The sequence below is a fragment of the Esox lucius genome, chromosome 15 (assembly GCF_011004845.1).
Source record: "Esox lucius isolate fEsoLuc1 chromosome 15, fEsoLuc1.pri, whole genome shotgun sequence".
NCBI lineage: Eukaryota > Metazoa > Chordata > Actinopteri > Esociformes > Esocidae > Esox > Esox lucius.
Window position 1 is genome coordinate 21,616,798 of NC_047583.1, and position 25,494 is coordinate 21,642,291.

At 45.6% G+C, this 25,494-nt stretch overlaps 1 protein-coding gene across 1 annotated transcript; it reads right to left on the bottom strand.

Annotated features, from left to right (window-relative positions):
• Nucleotides 1–4,175: 4,175 nt before the first annotated feature.
• mideasb (mitotic deacetylase associated SANT domain protein b) lies at nucleotides 4,176–24,554 on the bottom strand. The gene is given in 14 exon segments (XM_010897283.4): nucleotides 4,176–6,652; nucleotides 7,892–8,076; nucleotides 8,696–8,815; nucleotides 9,751–9,894; nucleotides 10,170–10,258; nucleotides 10,856–10,931; nucleotides 12,775–12,878; nucleotides 13,069–13,211; nucleotides 14,618–14,684; nucleotides 15,228–15,567; nucleotides 17,605–17,925; nucleotides 19,308–19,493; nucleotides 19,495–21,215; nucleotides 24,210–24,554. Coding segments are annotated over 13 exon segments (3,408 nt in total). The 5' UTR covers nucleotides 20,881–21,215; nucleotides 24,210–24,554; the 3' UTR covers nucleotides 4,176–6,405.
• Between the last annotated feature and the right edge of the window lie 940 nt (nucleotides 24,555–25,494).

Sequence of the window (25,494 nt, forward strand, 5' to 3'; positions counted from 1 at the left end):
GTGGGCCAAAATCCCTGCTGCAGTGTGTGCAAACCTGGTCAAGAACTACAGGAAACATATGATCTCTGTAATTGCAAAGAAAGGTTTCTGTACCAAATATTAAGTTCTGCTTTTCTGATGTATCAAATACTTATGTCATTCTATAATATGAAATTAATTACTTACAAATCATACAATGGGATTTTTCTGGATTTTTGTTTTAGATTCCGTCACTCACAGTTGAAGTGTACCTACGATAAAAATAACAGACTTCTACATGCTTTGTAAGTGGGAAAACCTGCAAAATCGGCAGTGTATCAAATACTTGTTCTCCCCACTGTATTTTTGTTAGATTATGCCAATGGAAGATTGGATTAAGAAGCAACTGATGTTCAACCTGAAAATTACTTTTTTAATATTAGGCAGTAAAAGAAAAACAAATATATAAATATTGATTTAAGTAATTACATAACCACATGTGAGCCTATTGCAATTAATAAATTATGATATTTGACAAGCATTCAATTTGATCAGACTTTTTGACTGTAGGACAATGCATAGCATACTTAGAAGCATACTTCTATTTCCCATGATCTGCACCCCGTTAACCTCTTTGCCGCTTCTAATCAGTTGAGTTCCTGATTTTACTTCCTGTTTTTACTTCCTGCTTTAATCCCATGGGCAGTGCTCAGGAAATTGAGTTACTAACTGAATGCAGATTATTTTTAAAACGTGTATATTCATAGAACGACAGTTAACCAGATAAAGTATGTTTTCATTGCAATTATGTCTATTTTTCACTTTGAAGGCAAACCTATTTTTGTCCTCCTACCATTCATTCCAACTCATACTGAAAACAGAAACTGGTCCCTTTTCGGAATCATGGCACAAAGAGTTATGGGATACTAGAATACCTTAAGAGAATGTTATTAAAATAAGTTACATGGTAAAATCGTACACCAGAAAACTTCCAATACAGTATGCTTAAATGCAGCTGGCTGGTGCTGTGCTCACCACACATCCTTTTTAGATACTGTCAACAGGGCTTCACTAGCCTTTCATTGGAAACAAATTGTACTCTATTTTGGGACAGCTATACAGATCTCAACTGCCTACCAGTCCACTGCATAGCAATGGAAAGAGGTCTCACCTGTGCATCCATGACATCATTTTTTTTATGTCACTCTGTTTCACTCAACCAGGATGCCTAGACCGGAATCCTAACACGACGGAAAGAAGCCCACAGGTGCCCGAGCCGCCACAAGAGTACGACGAGGCAAGGCAACCATGTTGGATTACTAACCCTGGCCAATTCCACCACACTCCGTGGGACCGGGGTATAATCCATGAACCTGGTCTCGCAACAAAGCAGTCAAGGGCCTCTGTGACATTTTAACGTCTCTCCCAAGCACCAAGCCACTGAGGCCACCCCCTAGTTCAAAGTAACCATGTTAGGGATCATTCATTGGCTGATCCATCACCATCCGGGTCACCTGGAGAAAGCAGCCACTGAAGGTGACTCCTTTAAATGGCAGATGCCTTAAATGGTGAATTCCACGCAGGGACATGCTGTCTCCTATGTGTGTCCTCTTAACATCTCTATGGTCCACTTACTCTGCCCTTATTGACTAACACGGGCACCCTGTTCTATTCATTACATTGGTTGAATGAGCGATGGAATGGAAGGTCAGTTAAATAATGAGTCATAAGGGGGTGGAAGCTATGCAGCCTTACCTGTTTTATAGAGGGAAACTGGTCCACATTTGTACGAAGTGAGGTAAAGCCGATACCGTACAGTGTAGGCGTTGTTTGCGATCGTTCACTTGTACTTTGCGTGCGTACATGTGAGTGTGTGTGTGTGATCGTTCACTTGTACTTTGCGTGCGTACATGTGTGTGTGTGTGATCGTTCAGTTGTACTTTGTGTGAGTACGTGTGTGTGTGTGTGTGTGTGATCGTTCAGTTGTACTTTGCGTGCGTACGTGTGAGTGTGTGTGTGTGTGTGTGTGTGATCGTTCAGTTGTACTTTGCTGGCGTACGTGTGTGTGTGTGATCGTTCAGTTGTACTTTGCGTGAGTACGTGTGTGTGTGTGATCGTTCAGTTGTACTTTGCGTGCCTACGTGTGAGTGTGTGTGTGTGTGTGTGTGTGTGTGATCGTTCAGTTGTACTTTGCTGGTGTACGTGTGAGTGCGTGTGGGTGAGGGTTTGCGCATGCCTGCGATGCGAGTTATCCTTTTTTTAAGGCAGTTGAGGGGACAGCTACGGCACTGCCCCTCTGTATGTTGAGTTGACCCCAGGGAAAACATCATCTCTTCACACACACAGACGTATGCACAACCGCACTTGGCATGTGTTGAGTGATCGGCCTTCCCTCCACAGCACATGCTGACGGTGCCTCTGGGGTTTAGAAGACAGAGCTGATTGCTGTGAGGTTGATGAGAAATAACCAAGTCCTCTCTCTCTCTGTTTCTCCCTGTTAATGCCATCACAATCAACCAGCTCCAAATGACTATCCCAGACTGCTTTTCCCAGCGCCTTGCACATAGGACAGAGAGCACTGGTCTGGTGATTCTGAGACAGACTCAGGATCTATACCAAATAACACACAATTCAGTAGTGCACTTAAAGTACAGACTCAAATGACTATACTGTGCAGCGAACTGAATGTAAATGATTATCTAGCAGGAAGTTTTACAGTGAATCAATGATCATCCGCTATATAATACCCAGCATAGTGTGTATTCAGTATTCATGAATTATGTATTCTGCTTGGTCATTCAACACTTTGTGTGTGTGGCTCTGATCTACTGTTTCTGGAGTGTCATACAGTGCCCCAGTAGTTTCTCATCTTCAGCAGTCTCCTCCTTTCCTCTCCCAGCCTCCTCCTTTCCTCTCCCAGCCTCCTCCTTTCCTCTCCCAGCCTCCCCCTCCCCTCTCCCAGCCCCTTCTTCCCATTCCCAGCCTCCTCCTCCTCTCCCCATGCAAACAAGATGGAAGCACGGTCTCATGTTAAAAAAAACATCTTCAGTTCCTGCCTCACTTTTTCTAAGCCCATAGTTTTCCACTTCTTCGACTCTCCAATACAGATGTTGTACGTCTCTTCTTCTCCCAGGCTTCATAGATACAGAGTGTGTGTGTGTGTGTGTGTGTGTTTATATGTGTGAAGCCTCATAGTTCTTGCTTTCCTTTCCCAGAATTCCATGCTGCTCGCTCTGGCGCTACACATAGTGGACAGTTCCCGTGGTCCTCTTCACAAGAGTCTGGCCTCTTGACCTGAAAATGGCCGGCCAAGATACATATTATCTTCCAGTTCCAATTCTGTTGTGTTCTAGTGCAGCCGCTCTGCCCAACCACACTGCTCCAGCTGGTGCCACACTTTCACTGAAGGGAACAGACAGAATGGGAGAAAGAAAAGAAAGAGTAGAGCCAAGACATCCCAGAGTGGATAAGCAAACAAGAAGAGCCAAAGAGTAATAAATCAGAAGGCATTACCACACAGCCGGCACCATTCAAACCTATTCTTACATCCGAACATCCAGTTTGGAGGTTTGTCCAGAACAGCCACATCCAAGATGCATTACTCAAAACACAGCCAGCCACGAAAGGAAAAGCAACAGAAGTCTTACAGTCTTAGATGTCTTACAGCATACAGAGTAATAAGAAAACCCAGCATTGTATCTTCTATAATGATTAAGCTTCAATAATCTTGATCTTTTCAAGTTAAATATTAGTGGAACAAAGCATTTAAGCAAATTAAGTTACTTTACATAGTAGCTTCTGCTAAACGACAAAAATGTGAATGTAAAAATAAAAAGCCAAATGAATATATTTGAAACAATAACGCCCTCTTGTGCTTGGATCATGTAAAGTCAAGTTAGATTCCTTCAACACTGCTTCCTTGTGGATTCTAAACCCCCCTTTTGATCTTGACCCTCTTGCATCTTTTTTACCACTATTGGTAAAGGTGTGCATTTGGGCAGGCTGATCCCAGACTGTATCCAGGGGAAACTTCACCAGGCACTCACTGGGGAGTGTTGAGCAGGCGCCAAATGAATAGGAACACTCAAACTACCAGAACAAATAATCAATTTTTTAAGAAAAAACAATAAAAGGTTATTGCATGGCCTCATGAACATAACCATGATGCCATGTAATGCTAGATACTAACATGTTTTGTAAAGAACGAGAAACACTTCTTTCATGAGTATTGTAAAATTTTAATAAACAGTGCTTTTCCTATATTTTATTACAAAAGAACACAGGTAGTAAAAATGAAATTCAAAGAAATAAGTTAGACTGTAGTAAAAAGCACTTGAGATTCTGTTCCATTCTACATAATTAGTGTGAAATGAACCCCCATAGGAAAATAGCACAGAAAGTATGCATTCATAGAATTTAATTCATATATATATATATATATAGAAATTTTCTTTAGCTAAATAAACCTTTACATTTTTCTAATCCCTCAATGAAAGTGGGTACGGTTTACAGCTTCTTGGCGATTGTGGCATGCCCTCAATTTCATCCTTACTTCTCTTTTACAGTATTAAAATCAATGCCCCAAGACAATCTTCTGGTACGTTTTATTTTTTTATGTAAAGAAGATTTAAATAAAAAAGTGTGAAAATTAGGATAACAAACTAGTCCTCAAATGGCTGAATTTCAGGGTATTTTACTACAAAAAGCACACTTGCCGAAAAGCACTCAGACTCACATGCACCCGCACAAGCTGTATTCAGGTACGGATAATTGGAAAATATTCTTTCGACACCCCACTGTGACTGGTGCTCCTTAAAGAGACAAATCTTAAGCCTGCTCGATTGTTGCCATGACAACAGAGCCTGCTTTGTTGCTTAGCAGAGGAAACAATTATAGAAATATGATAAGAGAAAGTTGGAGAGACGGGGGGGGGGGGCAGAAAAAGACACATAGACCATAATAAGGTCCTTTAACAGCCCACACAATAAGAGTTGTTTCCAAAGAAATGGCCTACACAGCGCAGACTTTCCCATTTAAGTCAATATCATTTAACAGTCATATCTTCTGCTGAAGCAATGGTATAGCTAACACGGGCTTAACTACCCATACAGAGATAGGACACACAGGGGCATTCTAGGTACACAGAGGGGCATTCTGGGTTAAAGGAAGGGAACCACGTTGTTGTTCTATTGCACATGTACATATCTGTATCCTCTTCTCTGCATTTACATACTTCTAAAGCAGTCACAGTTCAAAACAAAGAGCGAAAGCAATGTCATAAATATCCATATACTAGGTCAACTGAGAAAAGACAGCTCCAAAGCAACCTGCTGCAAAAATAACAGCAATAACAATAATAACAATAACAATAATAGACAACAGTACACTGACAATCAATAACATTAACAAAAACAATTATATATAATTCGCAAAAGCAACAGTAATTAGTTGAATATAAAAAACTAACCATTGTAAAACTGATTGTCATTCATTCAAAGATAAAAAGCTTTAAAAACATCCAAGGCATTGACCGTGAGGGATACCAAATGACACAAAAAATAATAAAAGTGACCAGGTAGGAATTCAAAACCCAAAACCCATAAGAAAACCTGTCGCGTCAGGCGAAAGAGGAACAAACAAAAACACTTTGGTGAACTGATGACCAAAGCATTTGGCAGCCTTAAGTGAACAAGTTTAAATAAAACAGAAAGAATATGAAACACGCACATATAACACCCGGTCCTTCACACCAAGGCAGGTCTGTACACAGGGAGTGTCCTCACCTGGAAGTCCTGTCCACGGTCATACTGCATTGTCCCAACTCGCTCATTTGATCTATTCATATTATCAAACAGCAGAGAGCAGTGAAAGCGCAGAGCGTTGGCCAAGCTAAGTTGCATTGTGGTTCATGTAGTCTTGCGTTGCCAGACATGAGGAGTCAGTGTGGTGTTGTGTGTTCGGCCGAAAGTGCTGTCTGGAAGAGGATCTGGAAAAGGAACAAGCCAGGCGCAGATGACAAACTGGAGGCCGAAAACTATTGGCGTTGGAGAGAGTGATGGCATGGCTTTAAAACCCTACTGCATAGCCCTGTGCGAAAGTGTCTGAGAAAGAGGTAACAGCTGAACGCTTCACAAGCAAGTTAAAGGGAACCGGGAGTCCGTATAGGAGAACCTGTCCCTGATAGTGTTGAGACGGTCCGATGTCATTTACAAAGAATGTTTGTTTCCAGAGAGAAATGCAGCTGTAGCAGGCGTAACAAAATGGTCTAAAATATTCCTTGACCGCTAGGAGCCATGGTTGAACACTGCAGGGCTTGAGGGTTCTAAAGGCCTCAGATGTCGGTTCTCTGCCCTGCCAGGAGAGGGAGCCATGCCTGACTGTCTGTTTTAGCCAGAGACAGCTGCAAGGCAGTACTGGCTCTAATAGTATTAAGTTCTGGGCTCCCCTTTAGTGCCAGTCCTCGTCTTCCACTTCGTCGTCATCTTCATCGGAAGAGTCGTCATTTGTGCTGTCGCCGCCTCCGCCCTCCCTAACCCCATTCTGCCGAGCGGCCAGTAGCGCCGCAGCCTCGGCCACCGCCAGGGCCGCCGCCCGCTCCTCCGCCTCCTCCTTCTGCCTCAGCGCTGCTGCCTTCTTCTCCTGCTCGGCGTGACTCTTCATATGGGCACTGCGGCTCTTCACCTTGTAGAAGATCCTGGGGGAGAATGGGTCAGAGGAGGGTTAGAGGTCAGAGGAGGGTTAGAGGTCAGAGGAGGGTTAGAGGTCAGAGAGGAGGCAGGCTTGGTTGTTTACACAAAGTGTTTAATGTTGTGTGAATCATGACTCAGAAGAAGGAAAACTGATGTCCAAATGCCAGAAACATGAATTCCTTTAAATTAAGTACCAGCTTTCCCACTTTATATTAAACATTTGTTTATGAGGAGCAGGTCTGGACATTTCAGGCACCTGACAAAACAATGTTATCATGATACTCGTATTGCCATAAATGTATTGCCATTTTCACAATTTTAGAGGTATTGTGATTTTATAATGTAATTTTACTGCAATTCCATTTTCACCATATCTGAGGGACTATAAAGAGTTTTGTTTAGTTATAGAAATATAAGTGGGACAAATAAAGTGGCTCCTTATTTAACAAAGAAAAATTAGAGCAACTCATAAAAGAAAGCACAATATCGCTCTGTCAGAATTATACGATATACTGTCAAAATAATGTCCTTCTATTTCACAGTATCCTTTTTTCCCTTGTCAGTAATTAGAACATGATGATATTTAGTACAGCCCGTTGCTGGACAGACTGTAGACTGAGAGCACATGCCATATCATTGGTATTTCTGTTGCTAGGAGACAGTCAAGCGTGCACTTTGCAGTCAGAGACTATAAGCATTGCTTCATTTCTTCCTACTCAAAACCACCACCACGAGCGCTTGTCACTATTACACGCATGTACGTACGCACGCGCACACACACACCCACACACACACACACACCCACCCACCCACACACAAACTAGCACTCATATTCACAAATAAACATGCACTCGCACACACAACCAGTTGCAAGTCAAATCGCTAACAGACAAATGTTTGACACTTTGCAATTCTCCAAAACAGCCAGAACTCCACAGATGTGGTACAGAGAGCAATGGAATTACACCAAAACAGAATGCCCTGGCAACGCCACTCATGTGTCCCTCCCTGTGGCCTGTTCTCCAGTGCTTATTTGTGTATTACACAATAAGGTCAGAATCAGAGCAAACCACTTGTATGGAAATCAATTGATATGTTTTGACCAATATTGACTTCAGAACGTTTTAACGTGAAATGTTCTGCTTTCCATTGACCCCTGACCGCAATTTTCTTCAGATAACTTTGACAGTTGATAAAAGCCATGCTGCTTCAGAATCAATGGAAGAACTGTCTCTGACACTGACCTGCCACACTTCTTGCAGGGGAACTCTCCCTCCGGGCCAGCGGGGCCCTTGGTCCCTGATATGGCCCCTGTCTTGGGGGCTGACCGTGGTTTTATGGGGGCACTTGGAGGGGGGTGACTGACCCGGGACAGCGACTGCTCTCTCCTGAAGTCATCCTGGCTCTTCTGCACTGAGAACGCTCCAACCTGCACAAACAACTGAAATGCTTCATTTGCAAAAAAAACAACAACATAAAAACGATCATAAATGTGGACACAGAGGTGAATGCAGAAACAACTTCGGCTCTACTTCACCAAGCTGCCCATGACACTAGGGTCACTCTTAGACCATCCTCCGTTTTGTCCAACTGCTTTGTGTACTAACACCTCTCGTCAACACACACACCAATTAAACCAACCCAAACATCCCCCTGGAAAGCAAATAATATATACTCTTTTGGGTTTCCTTTTACACAAAACTACACATCAAAACAGAAAGGATTACCTAGGGTCACCTTTAAAAAGCATAACCTTCTACCAGGTCACCTAACACAAAAAAACTGCTGACAATCATATTATGCAACATGGTTGGAAGGGATGCCAGCCAAGTCAGCTGTTCCAGGTTCAGCCAGCAGAGGGCAGCAGATGGAAGAGCACTGCAGCTTGGCATCCTTATCCACTATCCTACTGTGAACTCAGCAGGGCAAAATCAAAAGTTCAAATAATGTTTATTGCATGAGGCCACCAGTGTTGATTGTACAATATTACAAATATGACATGCATATCTCTCTCTCTTACACACATACACACACTCAGTGTCTCTCACATTATCTGAGCTCTGTAATGTCATCCTGCTTGGACTGGAGCCTCGCTGTGTCCTCTGAGCTGACCCCTCCCACTTCCTGTTGTCTTCATCTTCCTTCCGAGATTCTAATCTCTGAGAGCTCTGTTGGTAGAGAGACAGAAACAGACAGTGAATGTGAGAGATGTGTCATTGTACAAAAATGGTTTATGCAGTGTTGTACTGGTCGACAGTGAGAGATGCACAAATGTATTCCTTTGACTTTTTGAGTGTTTTACTCAGTTTACTCCAGTATGTAATGTACTGTCCGGAAGTGTTTTATGCGGGCGTTTTGAATGTATGGTTTAGTCCTTCTGTTGGTACCATTCAAACATTAAAGGAAAACCACTTCCTAGGTTCAAATGGGTGGTTCAAGTCACCTGGTTCTAAATAGTGTGATCAACTTCCTTCTTTGTTTATGGAGTGCTTATGCACACACTACATAGGGACTGTGCTATGGAATTCTTACGGTGGGATCCTTTAAGTGACCTAAGGGCTTTGTCGACGTGTTAGAAAGTAAGTTCATAACATTTTTAAAGGGATAAATGGGGGATCTCTTTGGTTCGTTTCTCAGCTTCAAATATAATGGAAAAAAAATCAAGGCAAATCAGTGCAATCACACATTTTCAATATATTACGTGTTATTTCTATATTCATTCTCAAAATTCATGCATAGAAAAGGATTTTGCCTCCATAATTTGCCAAGTTGACATTAAGTTAGTTGTAATTAGATAGTCAAGCCGTAACTGATGTGGTTCATGTATGCAACACGTAGTGACCCAGTGCCTGGTGGTTTATGACACGGTTACCTGTCAATCAGCAAACTAGTTCTTATAATGTCTGTGGGAGAGGCAGGTTTGGTACAGGAACAGTCTACATTTTCACATGCAACTCTGCTTCCTGAAGTATCAGTTAACTGGCATTACCTTTCTTTTTTTTTTTTTGGTAAGAGCTAACCGTGGACTCTTCTAAGTTGGGGGGGAGGGGGTGGGGGGGTCACGTTAACATGAAGTGTTTGTGTAGGAACTCAACCAGCTCACCTTGTGGTCCAGCTCCTCCTCAGTGCCTCTGCTGTCAGGCGGTTCCGCCTCTCCGTAGATAAGTGCTCCGTTCCGACCGATCTTCACCTGCTTCTTATAGCTGTAGTAGAACTCAACACACTGAGCCACTGTCTTGGTGCTTACCTGTCAGACCAGACGCACGCAAACACACTTCAGGTCAATGCTGTTACACGGTTTGACAGACAGTTGTATTCCTACGACTGCTTGCTAGAGCCTCCAGAGTCTATTACAGTGGTCTCCAGAATGTGTCTTTTAAATGTTGCATGGTGTTTTGCATAAAGGCAGATATCCTATTCAGTTCATGCTTATGTAATATGCTTTTAAAACAGCGCTCTGTTGAGAGCTGAGTAGCCCACGACAAAGTGTTACTATGAAGCCTACATAGGACTGGCACATACCAGTTTCTGGACTGTGAAGAAGTCTTTCTTATAGGCAGCGATCCCTTTGTTGAAGTCACGTCTCTCTACTGAGGTCCAGCTGTCTGACCCTGAGAGAGGAAGAGAGTGAGTGAGGAACGTTGAGACACAGAGAAAAAGGGAAACTGATAGAAATGGAGAGCAGACAAAAGGGGCGTGGAGCTAGATGGACAGACAGTGACCGGTGACTGTCTGCCACAGACACACACACACACACACGAGTGGTTGGAAAAACACTGGGTCTCTGTCCCCTGCTTAGGATTAACCACACGCCACAAACCCACAACCCTCCCCTCTCTTCCTCAACACCCCCCCCCCACCCCACCCACCCCAGGCAACACTGTCAAATCTGCCGGTTTCCTAAGCCTAGCCCACCCGCCCGCTCCGTTCCCCCGCTAGCTAGCACGTCCTCCTCCCTTCAGTGGCCATTGTTCAAGGCTCCAGAGCTCGCCCCCGTCAGCAGAGAAGAAAGGGACCCACGCAAGAATGCAGACGGCACAGGCTCTGACATTCAGGGCAGCGAGGCTTGTCTGAAGGGAGCCAGCCCAGTGGGACCGGGGGAAAGCCCAGGCCTCAGACCGTGGGGCACGCCGGGAGAGATGGCCCCCGATGACGCGGTAGTTCACCGGTTACCGAAGAAACAGGGCTTTTCCGGGCCGAGGACCTACCTGAGTAATGGTAGTCTCCGAGACAGTGGTCCTTGGAGAAGACGGGGTCCTTCAACAGCAGGAGGGCCAGCGCTGCCTGAAAGCAGAGAAACGCCACGTCAACCCGGTCGTTCACAAATGAACCCTCAAGAGCTACAGAATGTGGATGTCTTCTATGACTTGGATCCAGTTCCCCAACTCTCCCCCTCATCTCCTCACCTCAACCCTCCAGAAACCTCTTCCTCAAAGATTAATAGCTGGATCAGGTCGTGCACATCATTTCACCCAGACGTTCAGACTTCTCTCTTTACACCTCGTCGACCGCTGATATCTGACAAAACCATGCTCCCTCTGACTCATGTTTCTCACCAGATGAAATAAAAACTAGCTGAGCCAGTTGAACAAACATCCCCAAATATGAAATAAGCCTACACGGGTTTCGGAATGCAGACGTGGCACAAGCAGGAACACTCCACATGTTATTCAGTGCAAAATCGATCCGTCTCTTTGACGGATGATGTCATCGTTTTTTTCCCTCTTCTACTGATGTGATGAATGAGGGCCCTGTCTCCCGAGAGCCAATGTCTGCCCATTAAATCATTACTGACTGCCTGTCTGTCCTGATTGGTTAATATGACGCATAACGAGTAGCTCCGGGACTTACTCCCTCCCCCTTCATAGAAATGTTGGCATTACACTGATGGCCTGTCTTGTCATGCTTAGGTCTGCAACAGATCACCATTGCAGCAGGCAACCGTTGAAGTTTGCAGGACTGGTCTGTCATGTGGAAACAGCAGTGGTGTCATGGAGCGTGGCTCTGGGCAGTAGCCTGAAGACCCACACTGCACAGGCTCATATTTACACATGAACCGCTGCAAGAATGGCTGTCGAAACACCAGTCACCTATCGCTTGCTTTAGCACTACGCACATGACCTCCTCCTAAAAGGAACAACATGCATGCCTTTGGGGCCCCAGGACCTGGTTTGAGAAGCATTTCTTTAAATGTTTTCCAGCACACAAACAGCTTGCTGAACAGTCAGCGGATTTGTAATCATTAAGGGGCTGATTTTTGCTGTTATAGACCGGGTGAAAGGGAAACTGCACACGCAAGCCAACTGAACACAAACGGACATCTTCTGTCTCCTTGACAACTACGTGGCCAAAGTAACTACCGCTAGACCCTCTCTTTTTTCTCCCGCTCAATCTGCCTCTCCATCTCCTCCTTCTGTCTCGCTCTCTTCTTTCTTTCAACACGGCTGCGTTTCTGCCCAAAGCCCCATTGGTGACCTTTACTCCACTGTGTGTGTGTGTGTGTCTCTCTGTGTCTCAGTGCATGGCCATTGGGTAGATGGAGCGCTGGGAATATCTTCTAACAAAACAACAAGGGGAACATGGCTCCTTGCTGTAACAGTGAACCCAATCAGCCCCGGGTCGCCTCCCATCGGCTGCATGTTCACCACACTGGTGACAAAGCTGCTGACTCCGACAAGTGGCGTCACTGTGAAGTCAACCCACTCCCAGATACATGCACCCATACATCCACGTTTGGTGTTGGAGGGAGGAAGTGAGGGCCGTGCTACAGTGTGGAGTTTGTGGGGTTTGATTCCCGCTGGGGCCACCAGCGCATGTATGCACAGACGACTTTGGATGAAAATGTCAGATAACTGCTATATTACTGATACATTATGCATGCATCAAAATCGGTCGAGGTCATTCCACATCCACCAATGAGCAGAGCAACGTCTCTGTAGGAAATGATACGGTAAAAGCAAAAAAGAAAACATACACATGGACAGGTACCATCTACACAGACAGGTCCAAAAACAAACTCCTTTGCCTTTCCAAACCACGCTGATATGCGGTGTGCCAGAACGAACACAGCCCAGCTCTTATAGCGTCATCCCTCTGAAGTCACAAAAAGCCATCATGCATTGCTCACCATGACGTCACCCTTGCACTCGTAGAGGCAATGCAGCGCAAGCTCCTGATTGGTCCCACCTCCATGCAGAGCACTGGAGCAGGCAAGGTGCATGAGGTCATCCACTGGAGAGAGACAGAGAGGGAGGGGGAGGGGGGGAGGGAGGGAGGGAGGGTGGGTGAGGAAAGAGAAATCCAGATTTCCTGACCAGCACACTGCCATCACAGGGTTCTTCAAACCACTGCAATGTTTCTATGTGGTAATACCAAACCTGGTTGTGGACTGCATTCAGTAGTGTTACAGCTGGTATCTTACCTCTCTCCTCAAGTCCAGGTTTAGCCTCCAGTTGGTTGAGAGGAGCCCAGACCAGATGGGCCTTGTGATGGTCATTTAAGGCCAGCGAGCGCTGTCTCAGCTCGGGAACCTCTGCCTGGTACCGGACTCCGATGTTTATACGCCTGAGAGCACGGAACGGGCAGTGGTTGGTCGGAGAAACCGAGAGATGACTTTTGAAATGGTTCCATCTAGGCCCTGCTGTGGTAAAATCTCTATTCCAGTAACATGGTTACACTTGCTGCTAATGCTCTAGCTCATTTTTTGTCATTAACATAGTTTTCATCATTTATTTCATGCAGGTGGGTGGAAACAGGATACGTTGCTTCAGTTCTGTGAATGTCACAGTGGAATCTTTATGTTGAAATGACAGTGGACCTCACTTATGTGCAAATACTGACGAAATGTCCATCAGATATTTATAAAGAACTTTGAAAATATTTGGAAATATTATGTGGTTCCACATAGAACCTGTTGCTTTAGAAAGAACCACGGACCGGCTGTCTTTTGTAACACTTTATCTAAATGTTGCACGAAAAAGCCCAAGCTTATCATGCTCAAAAGAGTTATGTCTACCCCCAAAGTTACAACGTGATGCTATAAGTATATCAGGTTACCCTAGAACACTCCAAATATAGCTAATGGCTGCTTTCGAAACGGTTTGGAATGCAGCCAGCCTTCTGCCTGCTCCCTGTCTGTGCACGAACTGCAAAAAGCTGCAGCCCTGCTCCCCACAGACTAGGGTTACTTCCACAACACGACCACAACACACTGAAAAGCGTTACGACAGAAACCCTTCAGGCCTATGTAGAACAAACATGCCTCTGTCACACGGAGAATAAAGAATCACGCCAACTACATTCGCTAGGTTTCCTCGGCAACGTTTGCATACCTCCTTGACTATTCCTGGTCTAAGCTGATGGCTGAGGACAACACATGCTTATCCAATAAGAAACGGGCGTATTGGTTTCCCGTTCCAAATAGTTTGCTACATTGTGCACTGGTGTAAGCTAAACTGACCGAAGAAGGAGGTGCTGTTTAAGGAGGAGGCGGCGGCGGAGGAAGCCAAACGGGAACTGGCTGCTGGGGACTCAGTTGAAAGACTTGATTTACTACTGAAGCTTGCTCTCGCCTGGTTCGCCCCGGCCCGCTACCAGCTGCTAACAATCAAGACAAAGAAGGAAAGACGACCCTAAATACACCCCGTTTCTCCTCAACACACACACACACACACACCATCTGTCTTTATCGCTTAAAACAGGGCAGTGATACAAGATAACTGGGTCAGGCCCAAGCTCACATTCGATCCTTTCATAAACTAACCTCCTCAGCTGCGACCCATTTCAATAGCCTCAACACCCAACAGTGACCCCGACACTGTGTACTCTTTAGCCAGCCCAGTGACTTTGTTGGAATATCTGTTCTGGGTCTAACACAAAGGGTTCTTTAGCCTCTCAGGCCGTGATCGTTCAACTTCAGATTCCGTTAGCTTAGCTGGCAGTGAAGAGCGGGTGGTGTGTTCTGTACTCACGGTTCTATGCTGACCGGAGTGACCTCACCAATCGCTGAGAGGACTGGAGGAGTTATGTCAACGCTGTCTGAATAACACAAAGAAGAAACTTCAATTACATTTTCTACTCCTGTATAATGTTCTATCTTTTCAAAATCCCATCTTTCTCTGTAATTCTTAATGAATGCTTTTGCTTCATGGAGACAACTCCCAGCGTACTTGGGACAGTTGATGTCGAGATGTGTCTTCCGAAAGCACATAAAATTTTATTTTTTTTATTATCAAGCTGCTTGCTGAACCAACACACATTTCCCACATAAATTGCATTTAAATGTGCTCAATGAAGCAGTAAGCTTTTTTTCAGATTATCTTAAAACGAGACAAAACAGAAGAGTAAAACAATAACAGCCCTTGGTCTGAGAGACGGGTGCATTAACATGAATAAGAGAAATAAACACGAATCATTTTGGAAACGTGGTACTTTTATATCGGTGAGAAATAATAATAAAAAAGTTTAAATTACTACACACAAGGTTATAGTTAGTGTGTACACTCCGCTATCCATGTCACTGCACTTGTTAACTTAAGACAGACGGTCAGCCCAGGCATGGCCAATGGTAGAGGTACTTACTGGACCTCAGCAGGCTGCGTGTGGCTGATTTGGGTGTGATGGGTGGAGGCAGACCCTGGCTGGATGCAGCCGCCGAGGAGAGGAAGGTGGAGAAGTAGAGCCCTGTCCCCTCCCTGACGGGACTGAGGATGGGAGGGGGGGTGTAGGGGGGTATTGTCAGGGGGTTATCGATCAGCCGGACCGGGGAGCGGAGGTGGCTCTGGTAGGGTGTGATGCTGGAGTACCCCTGGGGGGCGATGAAGGTGCCGGGTTTGGGAGGGGGGATGAAGAGGGGTTCAGGTCGGGGACGCCGTTTGGACTTCTTGCCGTCGTCGTCTTTCTCTCCCTCGGTTCCCCCGTTCTAAAAAAAAAGGTTGAACTTCAGGCAAACACACATGACCAGAAACATGCCATGTTCCAATATCCAGCCTGTACTGAATACGCATTCAGCTGTGGGTTTTGTTTCCTAACCAATGTCTAGACGGACATTAGTTAGCACGTTGGATGGACGGGAGTAACCATGTTGGTGCATGTTTCATCCTTTGTCTCCCTGGTTTCAAACCCAAATAGAAATACTTCTATGTGAGTTGTTTATCTGGTTAGGGATTTCACACCATACTTCCGATTGAAATAAATATCCTGTATTTAGTTTTGAAACACTGACCTGGCCTCAGTTAAAAACATTTCAGTTTATTATTACATTTTCTTTTTCTCATTATGGGATACAATTACCCAGACTTCAGCTAAACATTTCTTTAATTTTAAGGAATATGTTACCCGTCTTCCCACAAATAAAAGTGCACTCTTGTGTGCATGTCATAAAGGCACACAATCCTTTTTTTTTTATAACAATCTATTTTAGGGCTTAATTGTGGCTATTTTGTGTCCTATAAACTATTGTAATTATGTTACCTTCCCTTGACAAATGTTATCCTATTCATAATTTTAGATTACAGATCCCCTCATATAGCAGTCTGTATAGTACAGTCTATATAGTACAGTACAGATCCCCTCATACAGCAGTCTGTATAGTACATAAGGTGTTCCCTCAAACACTGAGCAGTCTGTATAGTACATAAGATGTTCCCTCAAACACAGAGCAGTCTGTATAGTACATAAGATGTTCCCTCAAACACTGAGCAGTCTGTATAATACATAAGATGTTCCCTCAAACACTGAGCAGTCTGTATAGTACATAAGATGTTCCCTCAAACACTGAGCAGTCTGTATAGTACATAAGATGTTCCCTCAAACACAGAGCAGTCTGTATAGTACATAAGATGTTCCCTCAAACACTGAGCAGTCTGTATAGTACATAAGATGTTCCGTCAAACACTGAGCAGTCTGTATAGTACATAAGATGTTCCGTCAAACACTGAGCAGTCTGTATAGTACATAAGATGTTCCCTCAAACACTGAGCAGTCTGTATAGTACATAAGATGTTCCCTCAAACACTGAGCAGTCTATAGTACAGGTCACCTAATGCAGCAGCATGTATAGTACAGTAACATGGTAGACTATTCCTTGATCTATAGTGGGGATAACACCTTCTAATCTGCTCAACCTGATCTGGGCAGCAGAGAAGGGGGGGGGGGCAGGGTAGAAATGAGGACAGGGGGAGGGGGAGAAAGGACTATGGGTAATAAAGTAAAGAGGGGTGCTGGATAATGGAGAGCGGGATAGTATGGCAGCAGGTCATGTAGGATTAAAAGAGATTATAGGAGATGGGGGCGGTCATAAAGACTGGGTGATATGGTCAAAATATCAAATCAATATATTTTTGACAGTGTTTTATGTTTTTGAATAACACTTTGTACATTGCGTGGGGGTTAAAACCAGATACTTTTTTCATGCATGACTCAGATCATTTTATTTGAGGATTTTAACCAAGCATATATCTTTTCCCTTTTTACGTCAACCCCCTCATGCTGTCATGTGTCCTCCGAAGCACATCGATGCCGTTACGGTCCTTATTACAATGCTCGCTCAACCAGGAAGTCTAGATTGATTGAGCTCACAGGGACCGCTACAAGGAGTTGCCAAAAGCGCAGCGAGGCATGGGAGCCATACTTGATTATTAACCCCTCAAACTTACTAAACCCTCAAAGCGTGTTGGCAAACTGCACCACCCTCCACCAGACCCCTGGACCAATCCACAACCAGGATTTGAACCTTGAAAGAGCTCACTGGGAGCAGTGACCTCACTGGAGAGGTCACTCACGGGCCGTTTAGGGGCAGCATCCATCACCATGACGCCAGAATAAGATTCTCGATGCTTACAGAAAATACAAACAATTTACCACCGTTTCACAGCATATTTCATACTTCGCCGTCCCAAGAGGAGGCGGAGGTGTGAGGTGTGAGGTGTGAGGTGAGCGCATGATTATTCGGCCTCACCTGTCCTGTGCTTTCCGACAGCGAGTTCCTCAGCGATCGTCGGCGGGTGACAATGACTGAGGGTTTGCGCTCCATACTGCTCACATCCTGTAAGGTGGAGGCTCTCTGAGGCCAGCCGGTGCCCAGGGTGGAGAGCTCCCGGTCGGGGGAGGACGACGATGAGGCGGGGTCGGGTCTTCGCACGGGGACAGACACAGGGATAACCAGGGGCATCATGCTTTCATCACGGGGCCGCTTGGCGCTGTGACCCCCTGAATCCCTGTCCATTGGCCCTTGACCTGGAGGTTGTTTTGGGGGGCTCCAAGGCCTGTGAGGCTGCTCCTGTAGATGAGACAATAAAAGATCAGCAAATCAGACCTGAAGGTGGCCTGAAGAGACTTCCTTCATAGGTCAAATGACCTAGCATAATACTCAGTGAAATGCTATATAGTGAAATAAAGCCTGGAGAACCGGTTTAAGAAGACTAATCCTGTTGAGAAGGAAATCAAAGTACACTGTCAGGAAGTGACGTTGTTTTACATCCACAATAGAGTTGTTCATTAACTGAAGTCCAGAGGAGTGAGTAATGTGTAATGGAGTGATTTTGGCACCAGCCTATAAGAGTGTGCCCTGGTATTGGAGCTCCCATTCATTCGCAGTGGAAAAGTTCACCCTCCCTCCCCAATGCCACAACAGGAGAAAAAAAGGCATACATTCTGCTGAATACTGCACCCAAACCTGCAAACCTGGCACTCTATTTCTATACTCTACATCCCTCAAATTCTAATCGAGTGCACGAAGCTGGCTATTTAGTATTTGATTCTTCTCCTCTGGGACTGACTTGGACCTGGGAGTAGTTCATAACCAGGTGGTTGGTTATCCATTGGAACAGGAAACCAGGAGCCTCCAGACCGTGTGGGGGAAGATTTAAATAGCCTTTGTCAGTATGGTGAGGCATGAGGCCCCCAGTGAGGGACTACATATTTACAACTGCACAGTCATCCAGGGAAAAACCAAGAGCACGTACTATTACAGCAGAACCATCACTCACCATGTAGTCAAAAAGAGGCAGAGCAACAGGTTGGACTGAGGATAAAAAGGACGTTTAACTTACCCCTCATACAAAATAGAAATGATCATTCACAGCTGTGTTAATATTGGCCCGGATGGTTGCTTATTCCGCTCAGCAACGTGCTAATCATTCATTTGTATTATCATTTCTGGCCAACTTGGGCTTGCCTTCTTTGTTTTCTGACCCTGACGCAGTACTAGATAAAGGAACCACAACCCCTCTGCAATTATTCCTAGGTCAAAGGCAACAAAATAGGAGGTTTTAACACTCCACCGAAATATGAATGCGGCTCCACAAGCCCAAACACATCGCAGCACAGTGTTTCAACTGATTTGTGAGTGAGTGCATATGTATGCAGGAAAACGTGGCTAGGAAGGAATTTATGGTGGGTGGCCTGTGGAGGAGGGTGGGGGGGGTTCTGGGGTGGGGGGGGTCCAGCGTTTAACGTACCGCTGCAGCATGGGTTTGAATCCAACACACAGCTCTTTCAGCAAAGCCTGACTTTCCCCACCATCTTTATCAAATAAAGCATGCAAAAGCCCAAACGCCTAAGAAACAACAACAAAAATAAAACTTTGTCGGGCAGGACATGCCTCTTACATCCTGTACCTCTCTCTTAATCATTGCCACGAGCACCTACAATAACATTTACCTTCACAATGTGTGGCGGCAGTGACTCCATCTCCGAGGCTTTCTGAGCCAGCGTCTCCAGGTTGACCTCCTGGGAAACCCTGCGTTTCCTGCGCGTGCTCTGGATGACCCCTGTAGGGGCCGCCTGGGCAACGAGGATCTCCTCCACCTTCGGGGCTCCGCCCGGCCCCTCAGAGGCCCCGTTCTGGGCCACGTCCGACGGGATCAGGAACGGGTTGTCGCCCGGCGGTGTTCCGCCCTCCTTGGAGAGCCTCCTGGACCTTCGTGGCTGAAGCTGGGGGAGCTGCGGCTGTGCGTCTGTGGCAGGGGGCTCGGGGTCCGAGCGGGGGGGGCGCCTGTGGAGACACCGGCGACGTTTCCAGGAGGTCCGACCGGGTCTCCTGGGAGTGCACTAACACTGGTGGTTGCGAGTGAGGGTGTGTGTGTGTAGGCGGGTTTTGGTTGCTGGGGTAATATTCCAGAACATGTTGCGGCTGTTGTATTTGGTGTTGTATTTGTTGTTGTATTTGGTGCTGTTGTATTTGTTGTTGCTGCTGTAACTGTTGCTTCTGCTGCATTTGTCGCTGCTGCAGTTGCTGTTGATGCTGAAGCATTTTCTGCTGCTGCATCTGGTGGTGATGCTGTTGTTGTATTTGTTGCTGTTGCTGTAATATTTGTTGCTGCTGACGCTGTTGTTGCTCCTGCTGTTGGAGCTGTGAATGCTGTTGGGGCTTGGGTTGCTGGGAGTTGTAGTTCAGATTGGGTAAAGTCCTATTGGCCCCCTGAAACACCTGGAAGTAACCTAGGTGCGGCTTTGGCTGGCCGAAGGCTAGCTGGAAGGGCTGAAGCACGGAGCTTCCCCCGGGGTTGGATGTGCTGTGAGGGGGGGCGTTGAGAGCGCCAGGTTTAAGAGTCTGAGGGAACGTCTGGGAGTGGGACTGCTGTTGCTGTTGAGACGCCTGTTGCTGCTGCTCCCACTCCAGACCGCGGGGCTTGGACACGTCCCTGACGTCCCGGTAAACCTCTACCCTGGCAGGGAGGGGGTTAGTCTGTGGCTGCTGGGCCGGCTGCTTCTCCACAGCCCTACTGGGGGGCTGGGACTGCAGGGGTTGGGGCCCATCCCGAATCGGCTGCTTCACGAAAGCAGGTGGAGCCTGGGACCTCGAGTCGCTGAGGCCCCCTAGGTACGGAGCAAAGTTCTGCCCCCAGTTAGCCACACTGACGCCCTGGGTCCAGTTCCCGGTCCCGGTCCTCTGTGGAGGTGGAGGCTGGGCTGCTGGGTCCGGCCACTTCATGGGTACAGTCTGTTGGTAATGTCCCCGACTCTGGTCTCCTTTCTCTGGGCTGAAGATCACGGAGTTGAGGTACATACCAGTATGGGGAGCCTCAGGGTTGGAGGTTGTGGAGGTGACCGTGCCTGCGGCCTCACTCTGCCCGGAGCCGGGCCCTGAGGCTGGGCCGCTGAGGCTGTAGTAAGAACCGTCCGGATGCTGCTGGGAGGACGTCTCCTTCATCGCCACTCCTTGATCGTGGAAAAACGAGATGCGCTTGCCTGTTCTCTTGCTGTTGGGTTTCTGCTGGGGTGGTAAACTCATGGCTAGCATGAATAACTGGGCTAATTGGAGGCGGGGGACTATGGAGTATTAGGTACACAACAGTCCCCCAACCACAAACACAGCCCACCAATGCCCCCTGCAACAGGCCTTATCTGGAGACAAAAGGAATAGAATGTTCGTGGCACACAACCTAGGAGAGGGGGTGCGCGCTTTGACGGAGGTCACCAAATCACACGCGCGACCGACAGTTGGAGTGGATGCAGGTAAAAACCCAATCTTCCCTTGGAACGGCTCTTCCTGCTGAGCTGAGAGGTTTCCGTCGCTGAAGGAGATGTGTGGATGTCCACTTGCCTCACTCATTCGTGGGAGACGCCCTGTGAAGAGACCAGAGTGGTCAGGCATGTTTTACAGGGCAGCTCAGAGAGGTCCCAACAGGGTTCCCAATGTTTCTATTGTTAAAGCTGCCTGCAGCCATGTGAAACCCTGCCATGGGCCTTCCCAACACAATAGAGGGCCAGTGAAAAGTATGGCATTGGGTGGGAAAGAGAATGGGGATTGACTGTGTCAGTGTACATGCTGAATCTGTGCTGCCCATCTCCCTGCAGGATGGAAGTCCAACTTCACGCAATCACCTAGTGAGTCTCTCAGTCTCTCTGTCACACACACACTCTCACACACAGGTCCCACCCTGAATTGATGCACCTAAGAGATGTTGCCTTATTGTTACATGATCAGTGTCACAAATGGCACCCTTATTCCCTATTGGCCCTGGCACTACATGGGGAACAAGTGTGCCATTTGGGATGCTTGCAGCCAACTTGCTTTTCTTGCAATGAGGCTTTGACTCAATGGTCTCTGACTCAATGGTCTCTGACTCATCCAGGACCAAAAATGGCAGAGTCACCCCTGGTCCCTATTCCTGCATCCTCAAAAGGGAAAGGCAAGAGCCAGGACAATGGGAGGGAACATGACTCAGAATGACCTTCTTCAGAATGAGTGCCAAAAACGAAAAATATTAGATTTCCATTTTCCAACACAGCAATTGAAAAAAAAAGAACAGGCACATTTTTATTATAGTACAAATTGTTTTGTGCATTACTTTCACTGCGAGTATTATAACATGTTGTTGCCATGGCAATCCGTATGGGGGTCTGAGGCCATGGTGTTTTTGCAGAACACACTACAATCATATTCTCCATCTAGAATCCTACTGCAACAGTATTTTGGGGTGGTTGCAATTAGAGCAGGTCTGCCCAATCCTTTCCCTGGAGATCTACCGTCCTGTACGTTCTCCCAAACCCCAGTTGTGACTAAATCATTAGAATCAGGTGTGCAAAATATGGTTTGGATAGAACCTACAAAAGGGTATTTATCCAGGAGACAGTTGGGCAGCCCTCGGTTAAAGAGTTGGGCCAGTAACAGGTAAGTTACGGGATCAAATTCCCAAGCTTACCAGGTGCAAAGTTCTTAACAATAATTACTCCTGTAAGGCGCTCTGGATAGGACAGACTGATTTATAAAAAATATATATATAATAATTTTCAACAAACTTTTGAAGTTAGGTTAAATTCAATGCAATTGGCCTACAATCTACTGCAGTGATATGCAACTTTCCTCTGATCAGAAGAATATAAAGGTCTAAATTAAGATATATTACATATATATTACACACTTTAGTGCCAAGATAATACTCGGGCATATCACATCCTACTGTGTCATCTCTTAGAAAGCTCACTGTGGCTGCAACTATTGCATGCCAACCTAACAACACTGCCAGCGTTTTGTGCCAAATCAATATTTGGCTTTTATGAAGTATTGTTACAGAGAGATCCTTTGCAAACAATTAATAGCTGCAACATTTATGTACCTGAAGGCTGGCACGTTCAAAACGCCAGCAGACCAAGCCCTCACTTAGAAAATAAATAACAGGAATAATGTGTTATATAGGCCATACTGTGCGTATTAGGCTACACGAGTTGCATATGGTACTCGTGACCTATAACTGACAATTGTTTTGGGTAAACCTTATAGCACATTACTCAAAAGTTACATTATATTATTTTTATTGCACACTGTATACTGTAGCACGCACTTCTCCAAAGGTAGGCTACTGTTTAGCTTGTAGGCGCAACCATTTTAAACACACTCGCGCGCACACCCACACACACATATACACACCTTAAAATAGACAGCTGCAGCTGTCCATATCCTGCACTGGGGCAACACTGACTTGACTGTTTGACTTCAGGTTGATGATACGCTATTGCAACGGCCCAGAATAATCTGTATACCTAATTATTTATCGATGGTTTCATAGTTCGGAATTCCAAATTAGGAACAATTCTGTAGAAGCCGTTCCGCTATGGGCTATTACAAAACGAAGTAGCCTACATGCGTCACTGTTATGAAGAAATACCTTCATCAATTTCCGGGAATGGGAGAGGCGTGTTTTTATGTCTGGAGAGAAGAACGTGCCAAACGTATTGAACTATCAACAGTATAAATTATACTGTTTTAAAAATAAGCATATGCGGTTGCATTGAAACGTGCACAATAACACGATGTCACACCTTTAGGGTTTTTACTGTTGGCTGAATCTGACGCATCAAAGTGGACCGAACATTACAGGCATGCAATTAACCCACGGTCGGCTCTAACGGTACCCAATCGACCGAGATAACGTCTTTAATACAGCCTAGACTTGTACCGTCAATCGTAATTAACTCATCCATTAGCGTTTCTTATTTTAAACAGCGAATAGTCGACCACGCCGTCACAGCACGGCAGTGAAAGCTAACGCGTAGTCGATGTAGCCCAAATGACAAGGGGGAGTGAGAATTCCCCGGGACAGTATAAAGGGAATAGAGAAAATATACTGCGTCCTAAAGCGAACCCCTCGCTGGACCCCCCACCTCCACGTTCCGTCCTCACAGCCAGCCTGCTCAGCGCTATTTACGAGAAGCCAGCCCTTTGTTGCAGAAAACGGATTATCCAGTCACTAATTCCATGGCACATTGCGACAAAGTGAGACAACAATACACCATGTAGTCTACACGAGCACAAGCTCCAAGATATAAGTAAAGACAATATAGACTGGGCGCAGCGGATCTGCTGCTCAACTTGTCAAAATGGTTATAGCCCACGTCATTGGATCGGACATTACTAATTTTCTGGAGAATAATCCCAAAAAACAATAAATTATAAACACATAGGTAGGTGATCTAAAATGCTAATCCACAAGCATAAGGCTCAATTCGCGTAGAAGCTACGTAATGAAATTGTAAACTTTGTAAACAACGAATGTCATTCATTCACTTGCATGCGATCAACCAGCCAAGATACATCAACATTCCTGTCCGATCACTTACTGTGCTTGTCATGTTTTTGCTATACCCTCACCACTGGTGCAGCAAAAGTCCCCAGGTCCACGCGCCCAGCAGTGTGCAATCGAAGAGATGACTGCATACATCTCTAGCGTTGAGTCATTGCTGACTTCACGGTTATTTTCAAGTTAAAGAGGTAGGTCGATATCGTTAGAAAATAAGTGCTATCCTGTCCAAAATGGAGCACTGATCTGCAGAAATGTGGACAGTGTCACACCATAAGTGTTGCACATCATTGCATTTCGAGTGCACAAATAGCCAACACATCGGCCGTCCTATGTGGCCTCTTTTCTCTCGCAGTAGAAAGCTCTCTCAATCGAACAACACATTCTCTTTCAGCTTGTCTTGTGATCCCCTCGCCTGTTCGCCACACCTACTTCCACTACCATATATGGTTTTCCTCTTGCATGCGGGGCGGCGTAATTTACCGGGCAAGCACCACTCAGATCCATGCGGGGAAATTCCGCCAGTCAGTAGAGCATGCACGATACCGATTTTTAAATGTCCATTAATGTTACAAATGTCTGAGATGCCACACCTAATTTCAAGATAGGGTGTATGGTCCCAGACCAGCATTATTACAACAGCATTATAACATTGTACCGTAGACCGAAAACATAACCTTCTACAGTTTACAAACAGCTTAGAAGCGGTATGTTATAAACTATCAGCCAAACACTTCAACAGACCACCCCAGTTATTCTACAGAAGAGAACAGCCTCATAACAGCTACAATCCGGAGGAGACAGATAAGTTAATAAAAACTAAAATATAAAGGATATCAATTAATCGTTTTGAAGTTGTGTGATTCAGTACATTTTCGTCCACACACTATCCTAGTGATCTCTCATTGATTTCCTTAAACACTGCAAGACCGGACTGAGAATGCAAATCAAAATCGAGAAAAGGCTTTTGCATCAGGGGCTCTGACTCTGTTCTGTCTTAAAATAACTTCGCAAAGCCCGAAAACATTTGTGCCATTCACAGAATATACCAGCCAAGTTATGTGATATAGTGAGACATCAAATGGCGTATGTGTGTTTTGGTCTTGCCCACATCAAAATAAGCTTGACATACTGTACACTGGACCTACTCCAATCTGCTTAACGCTCAACATCCACAAAAAAGGACATCTCCATTGCACTTAACATGGCTTGATCACACCATGACAGAGGAACACCTATGCGAAAGGCTGCTCATTGACTATAGCTTAACATTCCACACCATTTCTCATTCAATCCTACCCAAGCTCAGGGACTGGGCATCACTC